General features: G+C 31.5%; 3 protein-coding genes across 3 annotated transcripts; all 3 read right to left on the reverse strand.

Annotated features, from left to right (window-relative positions):
* Positions 1-47: 47 nt before the first annotated feature.
* LOC111700334 (mannose-6-phosphate isomerase) lies at positions 48-9,029 on the reverse strand. The gene is made up of 15 exons (XM_023471213.1): positions 8,950-9,029; positions 8,089-8,152; positions 7,325-7,400; positions 6,712-6,799; positions 6,223-6,297; positions 5,875-5,950; positions 5,244-5,308; positions 4,754-4,798; positions 4,541-4,625; positions 4,200-4,309; positions 3,753-3,823; positions 3,224-3,298; positions 2,429-2,561; positions 2,078-2,193; positions 48-2,041 (listed from the first exon to the last, which is right to left on the reverse strand). The coding sequence occupies exons 1-15, from the start codon at positions 9,007-9,009 to the stop codon at positions 1,858-1,860; spliced, it is 1,323 nt and encodes a 440-aa protein (XP_023326981.1). The 5' UTR covers positions 9,010-9,029; the 3' UTR covers positions 48-1,857.
* Positions 9,014-15,327, reverse strand: LOC111700346 (iron-sulfur cluster assembly 2 homolog, mitochondrial). Its single transcript, XM_023471225.1, has 6 exons — positions 15,199-15,327; positions 11,925-11,992; positions 10,731-10,773; positions 10,372-10,437; positions 9,452-9,553; positions 9,014-9,369 (listed from the first exon to the last, which is right to left on the reverse strand). The coding sequence occupies exons 1-6, from the start codon at positions 15,310-15,312 to the stop codon at positions 9,316-9,318; spliced, it is 447 nt and encodes a 148-aa protein (XP_023326993.1). The 5' UTR covers positions 15,313-15,327; the 3' UTR covers positions 9,014-9,315.
* Positions 15,321-20,047, reverse strand: LOC111700348 (tubulin-specific chaperone A). Its single transcript, XM_023471227.1, has 6 exons — positions 19,920-20,047; positions 19,549-19,591; positions 18,777-18,827; positions 18,190-18,270; positions 16,167-16,217; positions 15,321-15,703 (listed from the first exon to the last, which is right to left on the reverse strand). The coding sequence occupies exons 1-6, from the start codon at positions 20,024-20,026 to the stop codon at positions 15,674-15,676; spliced, it is 363 nt and encodes a 120-aa protein (XP_023326995.1). The 5' UTR covers positions 20,027-20,047; the 3' UTR covers positions 15,321-15,673.
* Positions 20,048-20,056: the final 9 nt, after the last annotated feature.

Consider the following 20,056-nt stretch of genomic DNA (forward strand, 5'->3'; position numbering starts at 1 on the left):
AACGCGAATAAGTGTAATCCTGTTTATTTCTAGAAAAACATCTATAATTCTATAAAAAGATATATTTATTTATCTAAATGCATAGTTCGGTTGACAGGGCACATATAATTTTTAAAGGGACTGTCAACGATATTTCATGTGACTCTAGATGTTTACTTGAAAATACGTAGTAGTCCCTTTAACCGTGCTTAAAGACATACAACAGGAATGATAATAATGATAGTATAACAGAACAAAGTGTATAAAACTAAAACGTGACTAGATTATTTTATGCTGACTGCTGGTTTTCAAATCTCAGTTAATACTAAAGGGACTGTAAGCGTAATTTCAAGTGACCCAAGATGGCAATGCCCAATTTACAACGGTATCCTTAAAAGCTTTAACTGATTTTTAAAAATTTTGATAACTAATTATTCTTAATTCTGGTTTCAAAAGTAACATTTAAACTGCATAATTCACATAATTGATCCGATAAGAGGTTTTAAGGGTATGGTTATAAATCAGGCATTGACATCTTTGCATGGCGGGTTACTTAAATTACTTCAAGCAATTCTTTTGAGAAAAAAGGGTGGTAGTGAATACATTTTAAGAACACATTGAAAGTTAAAATAGTTTTCAGTAAATTTAGCAATGTCGTCTTCACATTAGGACAATAAATAACTTTAGTGACTAGACCAGTTTACATTTTAAGCTGTAGAAACCCTAATTTTTATGCTTCGTAATATCAATTTTAAACGTTTTGTTCAAAATTATGAAAAGAATATTATGGAAATATCTCACAAATTTTTATATCCATAATCTTCTGTTAAAAAGTACAACAAAATGTTCGAATTTCAATTTTTATAAAATTTCGAACAAAATATTCATAATTTCTAACGATACGTTAATAATTTCTGACAAAATGTTCGTAATTTCTACTAAAATGATCGAAATATAACAAAATGTCCGAATTTCTTACAAAATTACTAACAAAATGTATTTTATCAACATTTTCGTAATTTCTATCTACAAACAAAACGTTAAGATTTCTTTAACAGTGTTAACATTTGGTTCAACAGATCTTGCAAAAATATTGTAAATTTCATTCAAAATATCGTATTGTTAAAGTTTAATCATGCAGAACAATACTAGTCCTATATAAAAGCTTTTTAAACTTTATGCTCTAAAGGAACTGTAAGCGTAATTTCAAGAAACCTTCCATTTAACAAGAAGCGTCCACGATAATGTAAAACAAACAGTAATAAATTAAGGCAGAAATTATGAGTGTCAAACACTTTTGGGTCAGAAAAACAACGGTATCTCCACATTTTTGAGCTTAAGGTTTGAAAGGTACCGTTGTAAATCTGGAATGGTCATCTTTGCATGGACGGTCACTTGACATTACGCGTACAGTCCCTTTAATTATACTAAACACACAGAGTAAGAGGAAGAAAAAAGGGATATATGCTCGTGTTAAGCATTATTATAATAGCAAGATAGTTATTTTGAAAAAAGTTCATTAATAAAATTAAGCCAGTAAAACAGCTTCTTAATGGTAAGACTTTATATTAAATAAAGCAGAAATTAATTCAAATAAAAGTACACCACATCAAAACTATGATAAAGCTGCTATTTTCTAGTGAAAAGCAACTTTTAAAATAAGGAGTAAATTTGTCAAGTAAAAAGCGGTTTAATCAGTAAAAAAGCAACTTTTTTTCTGAAAAAAAAGCTATTCATTCGGAAGAAAAGGCTGCTTAATAAAAAAGCTACCTCATAATAGCTGTTAAGTCATTAAAAAACAAATTAAATTATGGTAGAAAGCTGCTTTATCTGTTTCATCGTAAGGAAAAGCTCCATTTTTCAAGGAAAAAACCCAGCTTAATCTGAAGAGAAAGCTTGATAAGCTACTAGTTCCTCACAGTCCTCAGGAAATAGTTCCAAAATCTTGTTGCAGGGAAGAAATAAAACTGAACCCTGAAATAATGGAATTATGAACATATAGGGGGAAGGGGTAGTGTGTGTGGGGAGGGGGTCAATCTTGGGATCAAGAATTGATCTCCATCTTTAGTTACTCTTCAATATCACGTGGTGTTCATGCCCTATAGAGATCAAATGAAGAAGATAGGGATTGTCCCGGAGCTCCCTAGCCTGACAAGGGCGCGCCATCACGATCCCTCCCAAACCAGGGGTTTCAAGCCTGACGCAGACATAGTCCTTTATTACTATACATAGGGTTAATCATAATTAAGGGATCAACCATTGATCCTCGAATTTAAGAATGCCCACAATGGATACCGAGATCAGACGTTCAAAATAGATGTTACTCCACACTAAAGTTACAACCTCAGTAAATATTAATTATCATAATGTTTAGGATTCTATTTCATTTGATCCTAATAGTTTTTGGTTGATATTTCGCCCTTTGAATCCGGGTTCTTGGAACTCAAACGTCATGACTTGAAAAAATCCTAAAAATCAATACCTGGATCCGGTTTACGGAAAAGTCCGGCACTGGAGGATTAAAAAGCACACTCGATCCGGAATCTTGTCCAGCAAACTTCCGGTCTTCTGCCGGTCCACACCTGATCAATCAGTCAAATCAAAAGCTTAATAAAATCAGTCAACTATAGATCAAACATACACATATAATATAAATTTACCAAATAACAAACCAAAAAACAATCAACAATAACCCCCTCAAAAAAGTTTACCAAAAACAATGATAGTAATTGTTTTATATTTTTAATTTTTCTGAATTTTTTTTTGATCCCATTCAAAAGGAAATCAAATCAAATCATTCTTCCAGGGATAGTTTGAGTTGAGGCATCCTTTTCACTCTCTCTCCCCCACATTATTTGGGTGGAATGGGCCATTTACATTGTGTTAACCCAGCGTTTACATTGTGTTAACCCAGCGTTTATATTGTGTTAACCCAGCGTTTATATTGTGTTAACCCAGCGTTTACATTGTGCTAACCCAGCGTTTACATTGTGTTAACCCAGTGTTTACATTGTGTTAACCCAGCGTTTACATTGAGTTAACCAAACGTTTATATTCAATGCAAATAACAAGTTCACAAGCAAACAAATAGAGAGGCTGATCAGTATTAGCTTCTCTTGTTTACATGTTTATGTGCTATATATGCTGTTTAAAAGCTTGATACAAATCAAAATTGGAATCAAAAGTCGTCTTCATAGTATTGATATATACGACGACTTTATCAGAACCCCTGTTCTCTGTCTACCTGTATTCCAACATATTGACCAGAGTTGAAGTATCAATTAGCTTAGGGGTCAACCCAGCTCTCACAACATTGTCACTGTTTACAGGTCAAGCTCAATTTATTTAAGAAATAAACACTAAAAATTCACATTAATGATGATGATTTGTATCTTAGTATTTGAAAAAGATCTTATGGTATTGAGATTTAGCAAAGTGAACTATAGAAGTCCATAGATAATTATAGAAGTCCATAGACTGGAAAGTTAACACCGATTAAATTAAATAAAGTTGAACCTGTCAAATTGTAGAAAGACATCATTTTTATCAATCATTTAAAGTGTTTGTTCATATCGTTATCAAGCAAATATTCTTATTCAAAATAAAATGGGTCTGTGTACACTGTACATTGCACGATTGATTTGTTTCAATTTACTGAAATATTTAGTCATAAACTCAAAATCATTTTTAACAGCCGTCTTCCTAGTCCCAAAAAACATTTTTTATAATTTAACTTTATAATTGAATGATTGGTAAATTATTAGCTTGCATCCCTGTTTGCCATGCATTCAATACAGTCTCCAGAAAGATAGGCGTGCGGTACATTAGGTCCCAGGTACATAGCCTGAAAATATGCAGTACAGTACATTAGAACCNTTAAAAAAAATCAATCCGTACAATCCGTACATTTTGGCCACCCTGTACATAGCCTGAAAATATGCAGTACAGTACATTAGGTCCCAGGTACATAGCCTGAAAATGCGCAATACAGTACACTAGGTCCCAGGTACATAGCCTGAAAATATGCAGTACAGTACATTAGAACCCAGGTACATAGCCTGAAAATATGCAGTACAGTACATTAGGTCCCAGGTACATAGCCTGAAAATATGCAGTACAGTACATTAGGTCCAAGGTACACGACCTGAAAATGCGCATTACAGTACATTACAGTACATTAGGTCCCAGGTACATAGCCTGAAAAGTTTCATAAAACTAACCTGTCCTGGTTGAAGTTTGACCCTGTTGAGAAAATATATAACAAAACATCCAACATCACCAGGGAACTCTTTTATCAGGCGCAGATACAGGTCTTCAAGTAGGTCACCTTCTAAATAGATAAATAGATAGATAGAAGGATTCAGGCCGCTAGGGTGTCTAGTTGTAATACGATGTTTCGTATTCTCACCGTTAGGGTGTCTAATTGTTCTACCGGTGTTTTAAATTCTGACCGCCAGGGTATCTAGTTGTGCTACCTGTGTTTTGTATTCTGACCGCCAGGGTGTCTATTTGTGCTACCTGTGTTTTGTATTCTGACCGCCAGGGTGTCTATTTGTGCTACCTGTGTTTTGTATTCTAACCGCCAGGGCGTCAAGTTGTACTTTCAATACAGAACTTTCAGACTGCATTAACGCTTTAAATCCCGCCTAATTTTATAAGAATATATAAATTAGGTAATGCCATCATTAAAATTAGTTAAAATTCGTTAATAGTTTGCTTATTTTGAATTTCCTCGGTTTACCAAAGCAAAATTAATAAATATCTATTTTATTACCTTTAAAGCAACTTCGTAGCAATCTGGAGTGGAAGATAATAGTTCCTAAATAGAATTCTTGTGTTCATTCATTACCGTTTTAAAATGTATTTACGCGAAATAAATTGAATTGAATTTACATTTTCATCTAACAGGGGCGGATACAGGAGTGAGCCGCTTCATGGCCGCTCACCCCTGAAGGTATATTTCTCACCCCTGAAACCTACGAAATAGTGAGAAAATTCTGAAACTACAAAATCCAAATAGTTAAATATATTCTATTAAGGGTCGAACAAGATATCTTTAAGGGGTGAGCATGAAAAAAAACAATTTTTGAGCTAAGCGCTCTGGAAGTTTCACTCACCCCTAAAAATCACCCCTAATTAAGAAAATGAAGAATGTCTAGAAATTAAAATTAATTGCCAACAAATAAATTCCTTTTTTTTTTCTCGAAAAAAAAAAATTCTCAAAAAACCCACAATTTTCTGGAATAAAAAAAATATATTTTTACCTTACAGGCCTTGTCTCCCAGACAGTTTTGTAACTCAGGCAGTTTGGACAAAAAACCTTGAATCTCTGAATAATTAAATCTATTCAGTATTCATCAATAAGTCAAATGAAGTAAAATCGACCAATTTTTTATTTGTACAATACTGCACTAAATTCTTTAACAAACAAAAAAAAATAAAAAATACAATCGAATTCTAATCATAACAACAATATCCCATCTGGCTCAAGTTAGGATTCGTTTCTCATTGTTAAAACTATTATAAATTGATCACAAAATAAAATAGTCTTAAATCAGAATTAAAACATTAACCAAATGTTTAAATAAAATAGTATGAATTTATCATTTATTCATTAAGGGGTACAATTGTGAATCGGAAAAGAAAAGTCACGAGAAATAAATGACATATATATATATAACCATACCAAACATACCTTCTAGGGGTCGGAATATATATAACCATACCAAACATACCTTCTAGGGGTCGGAATATATAGAACCATACCAAACATACCTTCTAGGGGTCGGAATATATAGAACCATACCAAACATACCTACTAGGGGTCGGAATATATAGAACCATACCAAACATACCTTCTAGGGGTCGGAATATATATAACCATACCAAACATACCTTCTAGGGGTCGGAAGCCACATAATCCTTCGAATTCAGTTAGAGCAATCGCAATTTCAGGTTTATGATTCGGATCCTAAAGAAAATATATAATACATGTTCTCTTTTTACCATTTTTTCCGACTAATATATCTTTCAGAAATATGCAGATACAAATAGTAAATTCAAGAGGGGATTATCAAAGATACATTTTTTTCATACATATACTTAAAGAATGATTTATGGCACTAAATAATGTCTAATTTTTTTATGTTTATTTTCAAACTTCAATTGCAAAATAAGTAATTTTCACTTGATGGAAGTCATCATTAAAGTCTATTAAAAGAATATAATTATCTTAAAAAAAACCTTGTAAACGTCTGGGCGCGTGGCATGCAGGCTTTCAGCATGCTCCTTAGCAGGATGCGCTTGAATAGACAGCGCCTAAACAACATTTTAATTAAAGGGACTCTAGATAATTTCAAGCCACCCTTCATCATACATTTCTATAACTGAAGGAAAACATATGAGAAATTATCTAAATTGAATACTGTTAAATCTAGAAAAACAACGACATCTTCCACATTATTGTTGAGATAAAGATTTCAAGGGTACCGTTGTGAATTGGGCATTGACATCTTATCAAAGAGGCATTGGAGGGTCACTTCAAATTACGCTTACAGTCCTTTTAATAAAAACAATTTTCATTAAAAAGTTAATAAAAATTCTGAGAAAAAAGAATATAAAAAAATAAGTAACTTAAGATTATCCGTAGATCGTTATTTTATTAAGCACAAACTTGATAAAAATTTAAGATTAAAAATAAAATAAAAAAGATTAAAATAAGAGGAGGAGGACCTTGTTTACGCTGAGCACTTTAAAAAGAAAAGGAAGCTGTCCTTGGAACTTTTCGCTAACTTTGGACCCGAGACAGTCAGGATTTTTACTGCAAAAATTATGCAAATTTAAGCGTTAATCTATTTTTACAAATGACCAAAATATATTTCACGACGAATTTAATTAAATTTCATTAATTTATTATAATTGCCTGAACTAGTTCACAAAAATAAATATTTTATTTAAATCTAGGTTGAGAACCCAGTTTTGCCTTGAACATATTCATATCTCTGTAAAAGTCAATTCCCACTCAACTTAGAATTTAAGGCAAATTAGCCAAGGGGTTCATGAGTTATGATCGGACATATTGACACAGAACAGAGATTACTACTTTATATGCATAATAGTTTGGAAACCCAGCATTGCCCTGGTTACTCATAATTACTGAAACCGTTTACCCGCACTTAGTCTGAAATTAAGATTTTACCTATTTTCCCCCTTTAAAAGTCAACCCATTCAACTTAGAATCTTAACAACAAGCAAATCGGACATACAGATTACAGACAACAGAGGTTACTTCTTTATATATATATATATATATAAATGATGAATGTTAAATTTTTGCATAATTTTCCTGATATATTCTGCCAGAGTTTCCCCTGTCTCAGCAATAACAGAAGGTCCATTGGGATGCACCCCCATCCATAGTTCTAAATATTGGATTTGAAAAGGGATTGTATACTTTATATCAAGTGTTACTGAAGATACAAATCCATAGTTCTAAATATTGGATTTGAAAAGGGATTGTATACTTTATATCAAATGTTACTGAAGATACAAATCCATAGTTCTAAATATTGGATTTGAAAAGGGATTGTATACTTTATATCAAGTGTTACTGAAGATACAAATCAGAGGATAAAAACACAAATACAAGAATATCAATTATCCCGTAATGAGAGAGTTCTACGTCTGATTCATAACGATATTCTTTAAACCTTTATCTGATCAATAATGTAGAAGATAGAAGTGTTTTATTCTGGCAATTTCCTTAAGAAATGTGCTCTATACAGAAACTACAATAAAAACACGACAATTTTCAAAGAGAAGATACCGGATAACTTAAGCTTCTTTTATCAAGAAAAGGTAACGTTGTGAATCATACATGTCAATTTATAAAATTACGTTTACCTACAGCCCCTTCAACTGATTTTAATGCTTTAAGACAAAAATAGAGATTTAAGAATTGTTTTTTATCAATTGCTTAAAGGGAGTGTCTGGTTAGTAGACAAGGTAGTTCAGCTGAGAATGCAGAAAAACAAATTTAAGAAATTATTTGAAACCTCCGTTCTTAAAACCCTATAATTATTAAATATATACATATATTTAAGATAAAACCTGCGTAAGGTTTGCTCTCATCCAACATGAAATCCTTACAGGCAGCAGGAGCAAATTTAGCAACCTTAATTAGAATTATTCAGTTATCGAATGAATGAATCAATCAACATATCAATTAATCAATACGAACGGGCTTATATTCGAGCAGTCAATATGATATCCAGGCTGTCGGGTAGACAAACTGAAAGAACTGAAACTTAAAAGCTGGAGAACAGAAGACCTTATATCGATATGCTGCAACCAAACAAGATTATCTATGGTTTTGATGATGTATCAAGAGATACTTGGTTTGATTCAGTTGGATCAGGAGAACATAGACTAACTCGCCTAACAGAAGATTCACTAAATTTGATACCCTCCCGGGCGAAATTGGAAGTGAGATCCAATATTTTTTAGCCAAAGATTAGGGAACATTTATATAGAAATCTTAAGTAGTTTAAAAACATTTACAAACGATATGCTGGAGACATTGTTTGAATAAAAATATTGATGAAAATAGTTAATCAGTGAATCTATAAACTTAAAGCAGATATTCTCTATATACCCCTAACCAAAATAACAAAAAAAATAGTTGTAATTAAAGTTCAAAATTTCTCAAAATAATTTTACCCCCCACCCTAGAAAATCATTATTTCCCCAGATATTATGCGCGTTAAAAATGTTTTTTTTTGCTGAATTAGGAATAAATAAACAAATTGTAAGGGAAAAATAAATAAATTTTTGGGTTCAAGTATAAAAAAGAATGAAAAAAATTGCCTTTCGATGTCCCACTTTTTTCTTTTCCCCTCTCCCCCCAAATCATAAAAAATCATAAAAAATTCTGAAATATATACACCCTGTGTCAATATTGTACTGGTGTACCTGGCTTTTCTGGCCTAGTTTCCCCCAGGCATATTCTTGAACTGCACACGTTAATTCCATTCTATCTGAAATATAATAAATAAGATTTCTAACAATTCAATGATAATAAGTTCAATAAATTCATTTCTTAATTAAGAGACTTAAATTTAGTTCACAGCCATTTTCTGGCGACTGGTTTATAAGTATACTGTACTGTAGGGTATATATGGATATTGAATATGAATGTAAATATTTGTGTACCCTCTACATGCGGTACATTACAAGAATGTATAGTGTACTCTAGATGCGGCACATTACAAGAATGTACAGTAAACTATAGTACACACTATACAAGCAGTACAGTACAATACTGTACATTGTAGAGAACTACAGATCAAGTTTGACTGAGAAGCTGGCCCCGCATGAACAACCAGTGTCCGCCTAAATATTAAATATAATGAAATAATAATAAACTAATTAATTTATGATTGAAATAAAAAAAACCAATGAATATATTTATTACCTGTGGATTGTTGACTATCCTGAAAGCTGCCCTGATTAACTCCCTGTGGTAGTCCACGGTGCTCCCCTTCAAATACTCCAGGGAGGTCTCATCAATCAATACCTGGACAATCAGACAAAAATAGCAGACCCTTTATTTATCAAATAAATGAAATAATATCAAATAAAATTTTCTTTGGCTTAACGTGAAAAAAATGCATGAATTTACTTGAGGTGAACGTGAAAGCATGAAAATCACTTTAGTTGAACGTGAAAAAATGCATGAAAATCAATTTAGTTTAACGTGAAAGAATGCATGAAAATCCCTTTAGTTGAACGTGAAAAAATGCATGAAATTCACTTTAGTTTGACGTGAAAAAATGCATGAAAATCACTTCAGTTCAACGTGAAATAAATGCATGAATTTTACTTTAGTTTAGCGTGAAATAAATGCATGAATTTTACTTTAGTTTAGCATGAAATTAATGCATGAAAATCCCTTTAGTTTAGCGTGAAATTAAAGCATGAAAATCCCGTTAGTTTAGCGTGAAATTAATGCATGAAAATCCCGTTAGTTTAGCGTGAAATTAATGCATGAAAATCCCTTTAATTTAGCGTGAAATTAAATCATGAAAATCCCGTTAGTTTAGCGTGAAATTAATGCATGAAAATCCTTCAGTTCAACGTGAAATAAATGCATGAAAATCGCTTTAGTTCAACGTGAAATAAATGCATGAAAATCACTTTAGTTCAACGTGAAAGAATGCATGAAAACACTTTAGTTTAACGTGAAAAATGCATTAAAATCACTTTAGTTCAACGTGAAAAAATGCATGAAAATCACTTCAGTTCAACGTGTAATAAATGCATGAATTTTACTTTAGTTTGACGTGAAATTAATGCATGAATTTTAATTTAGTTTAGCGTGAAATTAATGCCAACCTTAGCTCCGTCTTTATCAATAATTCTTTCATCTTCTGCAGGAACAGCATCTTCCACAAGATCAAACTATTCAAACCATTATTTAATCAATGGAGCGCTTTATCACTTTTATTGTCATCAATACGAGACAATATGACATCATTCAATCAAAGAATTTATGATTAGAAGGATTAGAATGATTAGAATGAATAGAAAATGAATAAATGAATAAATGAATAAATGAATAAATGAATAAATGAATAAATGAATAAATGAATAAATGAATAAATGAATAAATGAATAAATGAATAAATAAATTAATAAAATCTATATTACTAGGAGGAAAGCATATTCCCGAAGAATTGCCAGTAATTCACTACCTTATATTGAAATCCAGAACATCCTCCACCTTCCACAGTTATTCTAAATTAATATTATTTTGTAACAGGACAATAAGCGTAATTTCAAGTGACCCTTCATGCAAGTAGATTTCAGTAGATTTCAGTAGAGTAAAGTATATTTTAGTATATTTAAGTAGATTTCAGTAGATTTCAGTAGATTTCAGTAGATTTCAGTAGATTTCAGTAGATTTCAGTAGATATAAATAGATTTCAGTAGATTTCAGTAGATTTCAGTAGATTTAAATAGATTTAAATAGATTTTAGTAGATTTAAGTAGATTTAAATATATTTAAGTAGATTTAAGTAGATTTAAGTAGATTTAAGTAGATTTAAGTATATTTAAGTATATTTAAGTATATTTAAGTATATTTAAGTAGATTTCAGTAGATTTCAGTAGATTTCAGTAGATTTCAGTAGATTTCAGTAGATTTCAGTAGATTTCAGTAGATTTCAGTAGTAACATTTGTAAAGTTTCAAATAAATTTCTTAGAAAATGAAATTAAGAAAGGTTTATATTGATTCAACAAAATCTATTTAGAAAGAAATATCATGAATATTTTCTTAAATATAAATTTTAACTTTTTGACTGAACTCGGAGGAATAAACAGAAAAATATTTGCAGATTCTCTTTATAGCATATTATGATCATGATCTATCTAGCACTTCATGATCTGAGTTCGTTTCCTTTTTACCATCTGACACATTTAAAAAAAAAAACTATTTTTTCTCTTGTGATATTTTAACAATTTTTATAATTGATTTTGATGGTTATCGTTAGAACTAACAAGAATGAACCAGACCGAAATATATTTTAAAATAATTTGGTACGGAAACCTAACTTATTTATTCTATGATGATCAACACAAAATTTTAAATAGATAGAATGTGTTTAACACAATCTAGTTGCAACTTCAGATAAAGTATTTTTACCGTAAACATGATAAAGTATTTTTACCGTAAACATGAAGTAATTTTACCGTAAACATGATAAAGTATTATACCGTAAACATGATAAAGTATTTTTACCGTAAACATGATAAAGTATTTTTACCGTAAACATGAAGTAATTTTACCGTAAACATGATAAAGTATTTTTACCGTAAACATGATAAAGTAATTTTACCGTAAACATGATAAAGTAATTTTACCGAAAACATGATAAAGTAATTTTACCGTAAACATGAGTTTCCTCCTCCCAATTCCTTTAATCTTTTAACAGCACTTTCAGACAGCAGTAAACCCTAATAAGAATAATACTAGTTACTAGCTGGAGCATCTTTTTTTATTATATCATATCTGTTCGGTTCCATAGTAGTAAACCTATCGTGTAAGAATTCCCATTATTACACGGTTCAGGAGGAACAATTTTAATATTGTTCACTTACTAGCGTTTAAGAATGCTTATTCTTACACTGTAGGTGTAGAATTTTCATTCTTTAACGCTCAGACCGTGTAAGAATGGAAATTATTACATGGTCAGAGCGTGAAAGAATGTGTATTCTTACACGCTCCGAGCATTAAAGAATGGAAATTATTATACTAGTTAAAGAATATTCATTCTTACACGCTCCTTATATTGATCTTTTCAGTATAGATCAATATTGATATTAACTTAATTATTTTGTACTGACAACATACACAAGGCAATCTTACCTTTTTCTTTTACATTAATGCATGCAAACTTACCTTTTTATACTTTAAAATAACATGGTCACTTACCTTTTTCTTTAATATTAAAACATGCAAACTCACCTTTTATACTTTAGTAAAACATGCTCATATACCTTTTCATTTCACTTACCTTTTTCGTTTTTTGAAGTATTGATATATCTTAATTCAGGAATTTCTATTTAAATCTTAACCTTAGTTCTGACAGAAGACTGGAACCCCCTGTGATTAATTAACATTTTCTGACCTTTCCAAAAAATATAAACCATGTACTTAAAGCCTTCCATTGGACAATTTCATCAAACTACCGAGTCTCAAAGGATACTGCCTGCCCGACTGCCTACTTTATTCAATTTGTTTTTAGTTTTTCTTCATTGCAAACCAAGTTTGGTGAGATTTTGCAAATCACTGCATATTTGTAATAGTACGGTTAGAGCTTTTCAAAAATGGAAAGGTTTGTCATGTCTTCACAATTTCAATTATTTTTTTTTTTTTCCACTTTATAAAGTTTTAAAGTACCTCAGCCTGAGTCAGCAGTCACCATATCTCGCATAGCTCGAGATGATGTAGTGAAACCACAATCAAAACCAAAAATGTTAGTTTATAAAAACTTATCATTGAAATACTATTGTCACAACCTTTAGTGGGGTCTTAGCACTCCATACTCCATAGCAATGAAAACAAACCAGTGAATCTTGCTTAATGAATAAAAGACAAAGATCTTCATCAGTTCATGTCGAACTGATTCTTACTAGATAACCTGATTTTATCTCCTCTTTTTGGAAGATTTAGGATCTAATATCTAGGAAATGATTTCTTTTGTAAATGATTTCACGATTTTCTTCAGTAGATTAAGACAACCCACTACAATACCTTCTCCCCATCTAAAAAAACTCAGGGCACATTCAACATGCTGTATCTAAATGTAGTATCAACTTAAAAACAAGCAAATTCATTAGAAATTGGTTAACAAACAAACTAAACTTAGGAAACAATCACACCACATGCATTACTTTCAATTAAGAACCAATTTTTACACATAAAATGGTTTTAAACATTTTAACATTAGAAAAATAAAAAACAGTGATAGTCAGAACACGAGCATAAAACTTACTTGCAACCTTTCATAATGTTCTAACTTAAAATAGTCGGATTTCACCAGAATTATTTTTTACTATAATTTCTTGGGTATGTGCCCATGGAACCTCACAAATATGATATAATAATAATCTTATGAGGATAAAAATGTAATAATGGAATTCTTAAACTCGATGAAATAATCTTGATGCATTCTTTAACTCAGGCCTGCGGCCTTCGTTAAAGAATACATCAAGATTATTTCATCGAGTTTAAGAATTTCCATTATTTCATTTTTTTCCTCATAAGATTATCATATTATGCCTATGTTAACCCCCGGGGTGTTCATGGGTTCCCTAAAAAAATTCAGCCATTTTGGACTATTCGCTTGGCCAGCCTTAGCTAAAAATTAATTCTTTTTTTAAAAATTCGATTTTAATAAATTCCGCGGCAACGCCGGGCACTTCAGCTAGAATATTATTAGTTTATTAAATTATTTAAATTTTTTACCCAAGAGAAAATATAAGGAAAAAAACGAACCAAATTGTTGATTCTTTATTTTTCTCTCAGTGTCACAAATTGGCATAGTGTAAATATTACAAATGTTTTGAATTTTGATATTTAAAAAACAAACAAAGTTATTTTCAAGTTATTGTCTATCTTTTACTACTCATTAATGACATAAATAAATATAACGAAGTTAAATTTTGGAAATTAATTTCCGAAAATGCATTTTTCTGCCATGCTAGCGGGAATAAAACCTTTTTACGTTATTTAGGACAATTTACAATCATATTGTGGAAGACGATGCCTGGCCGCGTTAAACTAGTTCCACAAGATTCAACAGAATGAGATAGAACGGATACGGGGCATAGTACTGATAAAACATCTACACGTGTGATTTCGATATTGACTCTAGTTCTGAACTCTCTAGTAATAAGTTATAAGAAATATATATACTGGAAGTTATTTATGCGTTGTTATTTAGAGTCTGACTCACGTCCTCTATAATATCATTATTATTATTAAGGTAAATATTCTGTTTTTTTTTTGAAGTTTTCCAGCTTTTAAAGTTTAAAGGGGAAATGAGGGTAATGGGAAATTAGTGTATAGTTGATTTTGTAACAACTGAATAAATGTATATATAAAAAGAAAATTAAAAATATTAACAAATTCCGAAAATGTTAGTATCGAAATTAATCAAATTAAACGAGAGGGTGGGAGACAAAAAAATAGAATGCACATCATGCTTTTTCTTAACCCTATACAGACTTTGGGGTCTGAATCTATGTATAGCCTTCGAGTATAGGTAAAGGGTTGAAATTCCTGTTCATAGCCCAATTTTTCAAGACAGATCATTGGAAAAAAATAGACCGAACAGTTTGGGTGCTAGGGAGGGTTGGAAAAATGCCAAAAAATAGTAAAATATTTTTAAAAATTAATCGTTTGTTTTAAACAAATATCAAGATGTGACAAAGTTAATACATCCATTTTTTAAGGGTTTTCAAAAATATAGTTTTTAAATCTGTAGCATTAGTCACAAGAAGCATATAGGCTATTATAGATTTTTTTTTACACGGACCGGACTGTAATAAGAGTGCTAGTGTAAAAAAAAACTAGAGGGGGTGCGTCGAACGCCCCCCCCCCTAGCCGGTTTAGGGGTAATACTATAGACTTAACCTCACGATATCATGATACTCACATGATCAGGTTCTGATGTTTCTACTGCAGTTGAAGAAAGACGACATATTTTCGCGGATTTTCCAGCAGAGAGCAAAATCCGACGATTTGTCAAGATTTTGACCAAATTTGACATTTTTAACCCTGAAAAAGAACATTGATTGTAGCTATGCAAAAAAATAATAAAGATGCTTTATTTGAAATAAAAATTAAATACATAATGTGCAGTATAAAATTACTTTTGTATCACAGTCTCAAATATTATTAACTTAATAATCAACTTGCCACAGGTCTATAGCAGACGAATTAATATTCACAACTACACGCATACGCAATCTACGTGTATACGCAAACCCTACTAAATATAAATCGTCAAAGCGTAACGTAAAGATACGAGTAATTAAGGATAAAGGTTATGTTGTGGTGGAGAAAATTAGAGTTCTTCCAGATCACGGTTAGCGGGTTCAGATCCTAAAGACTGAAAGCGGTAGCGGGTTCTATTCCGCCTTCATCTGCTCTTCGGCTTCCTATACAATAAGAGTTTTTTTAAAGCAAAGGTGTCAATAATTTCATTTCAAATTATTTCCCCCGGCATAAAAACCATTCCCATCTAACTGAAAACTATTTCCCCAATCCCCTTTTTTTCGGAAAAATGGCTTAAAATCAAAATTGGTTAAAAGTGATTTCTCGATCTGTAGAATGCACAACATCGTATTATTTTACCACTGTGAGAACCAAAAAACAATAGAACAGGAAGACGACATAAGAGCGATTTTACTATTAAGTAAAATGAGTCTGTTTATACAAGAATTGCTGTGTCTCATGTTCATCGGCCTTTTTTTAAAAACTTACTTTGTTTAAACTGTTCAGTAAACTTTTTTTTGAAAAAAAACTTGTTGCAAAACTTCAAACAAAGAAAGAAGGAAGACAGCTATCATTATTCTGTTTACTGGTTTCCCTGAAGAAAATTGATCAATGAATAATTCTTACTTGAATCTGTGCCTGAGCTGCCACATATTTTTCAGTCTCTGCCAAATCTTTCTAAAAATATTTAATCTTTCAAAAAGAAATAAATGTTCAACTAGATTGTGAACCCAGTGTTGCCCAGGGTACTCATAGTTACTCCCGTCGTTTACTCAAACTTTGTCGATTTACCGGCAAACTAAATTTTCCCTAACTTTAACATTCCAGTGGTTCTTCCGAGTTCCCTAATCCAAATTTGAGGAAAATCGGTGTACGGGTCCCCGAGTTATGATCGGACAAACAGACAGACAGAGAGACAATAAACAGAGATTACAACTTTATATATTATGGATCTATAAATATGGACGAAACATGAATTAGTTCGAATAACTAAATTGTTAAAGGGACTGTAAGCGTAATTTCAAGTGACTTTTTGTCCTCAATGCAAAGATTGCAATGTCAGATTCACAACTGTGCCCTTAAACGCTTTGTCTGTATGAATTAGATATCAATGTTTAAAATTTTGAATACTTATTTTTTATCAAGCGCGTTTCTCTACAAACGTGCCTTGCGCAATGCGCATTTCTAGTGTAGGAAACATAAAGGAATTATCAAAACTTAACACTAGAAGAATGACAATATCTTTCTCATTATTGATTGGATAAAAAGGGTAACAAGGTTGCCAGAATCGGGCATTGGCATCTTTGCATGGAGGGTTACTGGAAATTACGTTTTTAGTCCCTTTAAGGTTTCAGGTTGTCTTCAACTTAATGATAATCATAACTTATGATTTTTTTCTTCAGTAACTATCTATATAATCTATACTTTTTGCAACAAAACATAGAAATATTGTCACAAATAACTCCCAGGCTAATATTGTTCTCTATGGTGTCAGTGCTTTTCTTTAAAACTAGCATTTTGACGTGTTTTTTGGTGAATTTTTGAAATTTTTCTAAATTTTCAACGGATTTAATCTTTTTATAACATGATATATGCCATAATAAATTCAAGAAATATGTTTGAGCTATGTACACTTTTTTGCGATCTGCACGGGCCTCCTTCAAAATGGTCTAAAAAAAATTCGTGTGATAACTGACATCATAGAGAACAATATTAGCCTGATAGTTATTTGTGGAAAGTCGGGCTGAAACATGGGGCACGCTGATATATAAAGTTGTAATCTGTGTCTATTTGTTTGTCCGATCATAACTCTGGAACCACTGGACCGATTTGCCTCCATTTTTTATTGGGGAACTCGATAGTAGGTCACAGGAAACATGTCCATAGCTTGGTTTAAGATTCTAAAATGAGTGGGTTCACTTTTAACGAGAAAAATTACTAAAATCGTAATTTACGACAACCGGGCGGATAAACGGTGGGACTAACTATGACTCCTCTGGGTTCTAAAGCCAGTGTGCTTAATTGCTTATATACTTTAATTCTTATAGAAGGACTGTTTAGAATTAAGGTTTTGTGTGAAATGTAATTAGTCATTATCAAAACGAAGAAATAAATTCACATATGATTATTTTTTTAGTAATAGTTAATTGGATTAGTAATTATTCTGTACGAGGTGTATTACAAATTTTAGCTTCTAATAAATTCTCTGAAAGCTGCCATTTTTAATCATTCGCGGATTTTTATATTTTAATTGGTGCATTAATAAAAAATTGAAAACCTTTTCCCCCTCAAATTTCAATCAGTCCAAAAACCTTCCGCGGGGTCACGGGGGACGGTTGCCACACAAAATTCGGAAAGGCCGTTTTGACGATTACTGATTACAGACAATCAAACAAATTTTTGTTAAGATAGATATGCACTTTGCAGTTTGTAATGCTAAAAGTAAGCTTTATAACCAAACCAAACCAAATCAAACCAAATCAAATCTTATAAAAAAGTGGAAATGATCAGCTTCCAAATACAATAGGACAAAAGGATGAAAAAAACTTAAATTAACGAAAAAACTAGTATTTTTCAGTTTCTTTCATAATTGATACCTCAAACATTACTCAAATGACAGAGCAATCCCTTTCATTGATTGATTAATTACCTCTTGTTCCAGAAGGCTCATAAGATCTGCATGTGCGGTAATTAGACGCCTGTGGCAGTCAGGAATCATCATTAGGGACTCCTTCAACAAAAACATTATCAATAGAGCGCAACGTGCGTGCACTGATCTGAGAGCTATCGTATTGAATTCTCATAATTCAGATCATCAATATTCACTGTGGGAACTTTAAAATTGAGGATCTATAAAAAGCAAAACCTTCCCATTTCTTAGTTATTTGATCCTCCTCTGTTCTATGCTCCCGTCAACCCCTGACTGGGTTCGATTACTATCCGGGATATCCAATAAAGATCAGATTAATCTGCAAATTAACAAAAGATTAAGATATCCACAATAAGTTTCCAGACCTGTACATATATATAATATATATGTATTATATAGTGAAGGAAATAAGTCTGAACGAAATAATTTTTTACTACTTTATTCTTGTACATTTTCGTATTTTGATTACATTATTTAATTTTTATGCTGCACTGCACTGCACCGCACCGCACCGCACTGCACTGCACTGCACTGCACTGCACTGCACTGCACTGCACTGCACTGCACCGCACCGTACTGTAACTAACCTGGACGACCTCCCCCATCTTCTTGATGTCATGACTGTCCTTTCCTTCCTCCTGGATCAACAAATTTCTTTACATAAGAAAATGAAATGTTGTCATTTCTAATTAAATTTTAAAATTTTAAACAAGAAAATTAAAAAATAAATTTTTACTAAATTTAAAGAAAAAAGAATTCATTGAGAAGAAAACTGGAAAATCTTATTTTTGACTTTGTTTAGTTCCCGAGTTTGGAGAAAATAATTCTGGAATCAATAATATTAGATGATTATAAAATCGTTGCATGGTTAGTTTCAGCAGCTGAGAAATTGAATTCAGAACCATATAATGAACAAACTTCCTTGCAACAAACCAGAAATATCAGACAGAATTAAAAAAGAAGCCGAGATTAGCAAAATTATGAACCAATGAATAGATAAGAAGAATATACAGACTATTTCTAATACCAATCATTTTGAAAATATCAAAAATAAATATTGGGGTGCTGTTTCCAACTTGAGGTTTTCGGGGTCCTGGGGGTCCAAGAATCCCTATGTGGGAAAAATTGGAATTTTGTAATGCTTTCAAAATAATTTTGTAAAATTTTGTAATAATCTTAAAAAATCTATTTAAAATGAAAAAATAGTAAAAATTGCTAAAAATAAAATCGTCGCATACTGATAACTTAGTTTGTCATTGAATGCAATTAGAAAAACAAAGAACGTTAAAAAGAATAACAAAAAATCCAAATAAAGAAGAATGGAAATGATGGTTTTGAAAAATAATTATTTCTCGATTCCTTCATTTTTTCAAGCTTAGCTTTCTGTTGATCTGCTTCCTTTCTATAGTTAACATTAAAAATCAAAAATAAGTTTTTACTAAATTTAATTTTTTCTTTAAAAATGTTAACTAGATTTTAGAAAAACTAGCCTAAAAAAAATAAAAAATATATATCAGTTGAAACGTAACAATCTTCTTACAACATTTTATTCATAAACAAATTGTTTCATGCTTTTATGCAATCATCAGTGCGAATGGTTTGAGTAGTTGTAAATAATTATAATTTAAGTGTAACGCCAAACGTCTATAAGCATGTATCTTCTTTTAAAGTCGACACATTTAACCCTTGGCAATTGCCGGTACATAAAACACGACAGAAGTTAACTATTCCTGTACGATAGCTTTTCTTTTCCGATTCTCTTGAGAACCCCGGTCTTAATCTTGATCTGTTTAAGTTTAGGATCAGACATTTTATTTCTGAAAATATTATCTTGCATCACAGTTTGTAAGGAAACAGTAAGGCGTGA

Source organism: Eurytemora carolleeae, unplaced genomic scaffold (genome assembly GCF_000591075.1).
Source record: "Eurytemora carolleeae unplaced genomic scaffold, Eaff_2.0 scaffold311, whole genome shotgun sequence".
Taxonomy (NCBI): domain Eukaryota; kingdom Metazoa; phylum Arthropoda; class Copepoda; order Calanoida; family Temoridae; genus Eurytemora; species Eurytemora carolleeae.

Coding starts and splice junctions, on each gene's coding strand:
- LOC111700346 (XM_023471225.1), bottom strand. CDS start 15,312: ATGTCAAATTTGGTCAAAATCTTGACAAATCGTCGGATTTTGCTCTCT. Junction 11,993..15,198: donor AAACATCAGAACCTGATCAT/GTGAGTATCATG, acceptor TATTCTTATTAG/GGTTTACTGCTGTCTGAAAG. Junction 9,370..9,451: donor GGATAGTCAACAATCCACAG/GTAATAAATATA, acceptor TTTAATATTTAG/GCGGACACTGGTTGTTCATG.
- LOC111700334 (XM_023471213.1), bottom strand. CDS start 9,009: ATGGAATTAACGTGTGCAGTTCAAGAATATGCCTGGGGGAAACTAGGC. Junction 5,951..6,222: donor CGCGCCCAGACGTTTACAAG/GTTTTTTTTAAG, acceptor TATTTTCTTTAG/GATCCGAATCATAAACCTGA. Junction 4,626..4,753: donor GCTACGAAGTTGCTTTAAAG/GTAATAAAATAG, acceptor TTATAAAATTAG/GCGGGATTTAAAGCGTTAAT.
- LOC111700348 (XM_023471227.1), bottom strand. CDS start 20,026: ATGCAAGATAATATTTTCAGAAATAAAATGTCTGATCCTAAACTTAAA. Junction 16,218..18,189: donor TGAGCCTTCTGGAACAAGAG/GTAATTAATCAA, acceptor AAATATTTTTAG/AAAGATTTGGCAGAGACTGA. Junction 15,704..16,166: donor CAGCTCAGGCACAGATTCAA/GTAAGAATTATT, acceptor CTTATTGTATAG/GAAGCCGAAGAGCAGATGAA.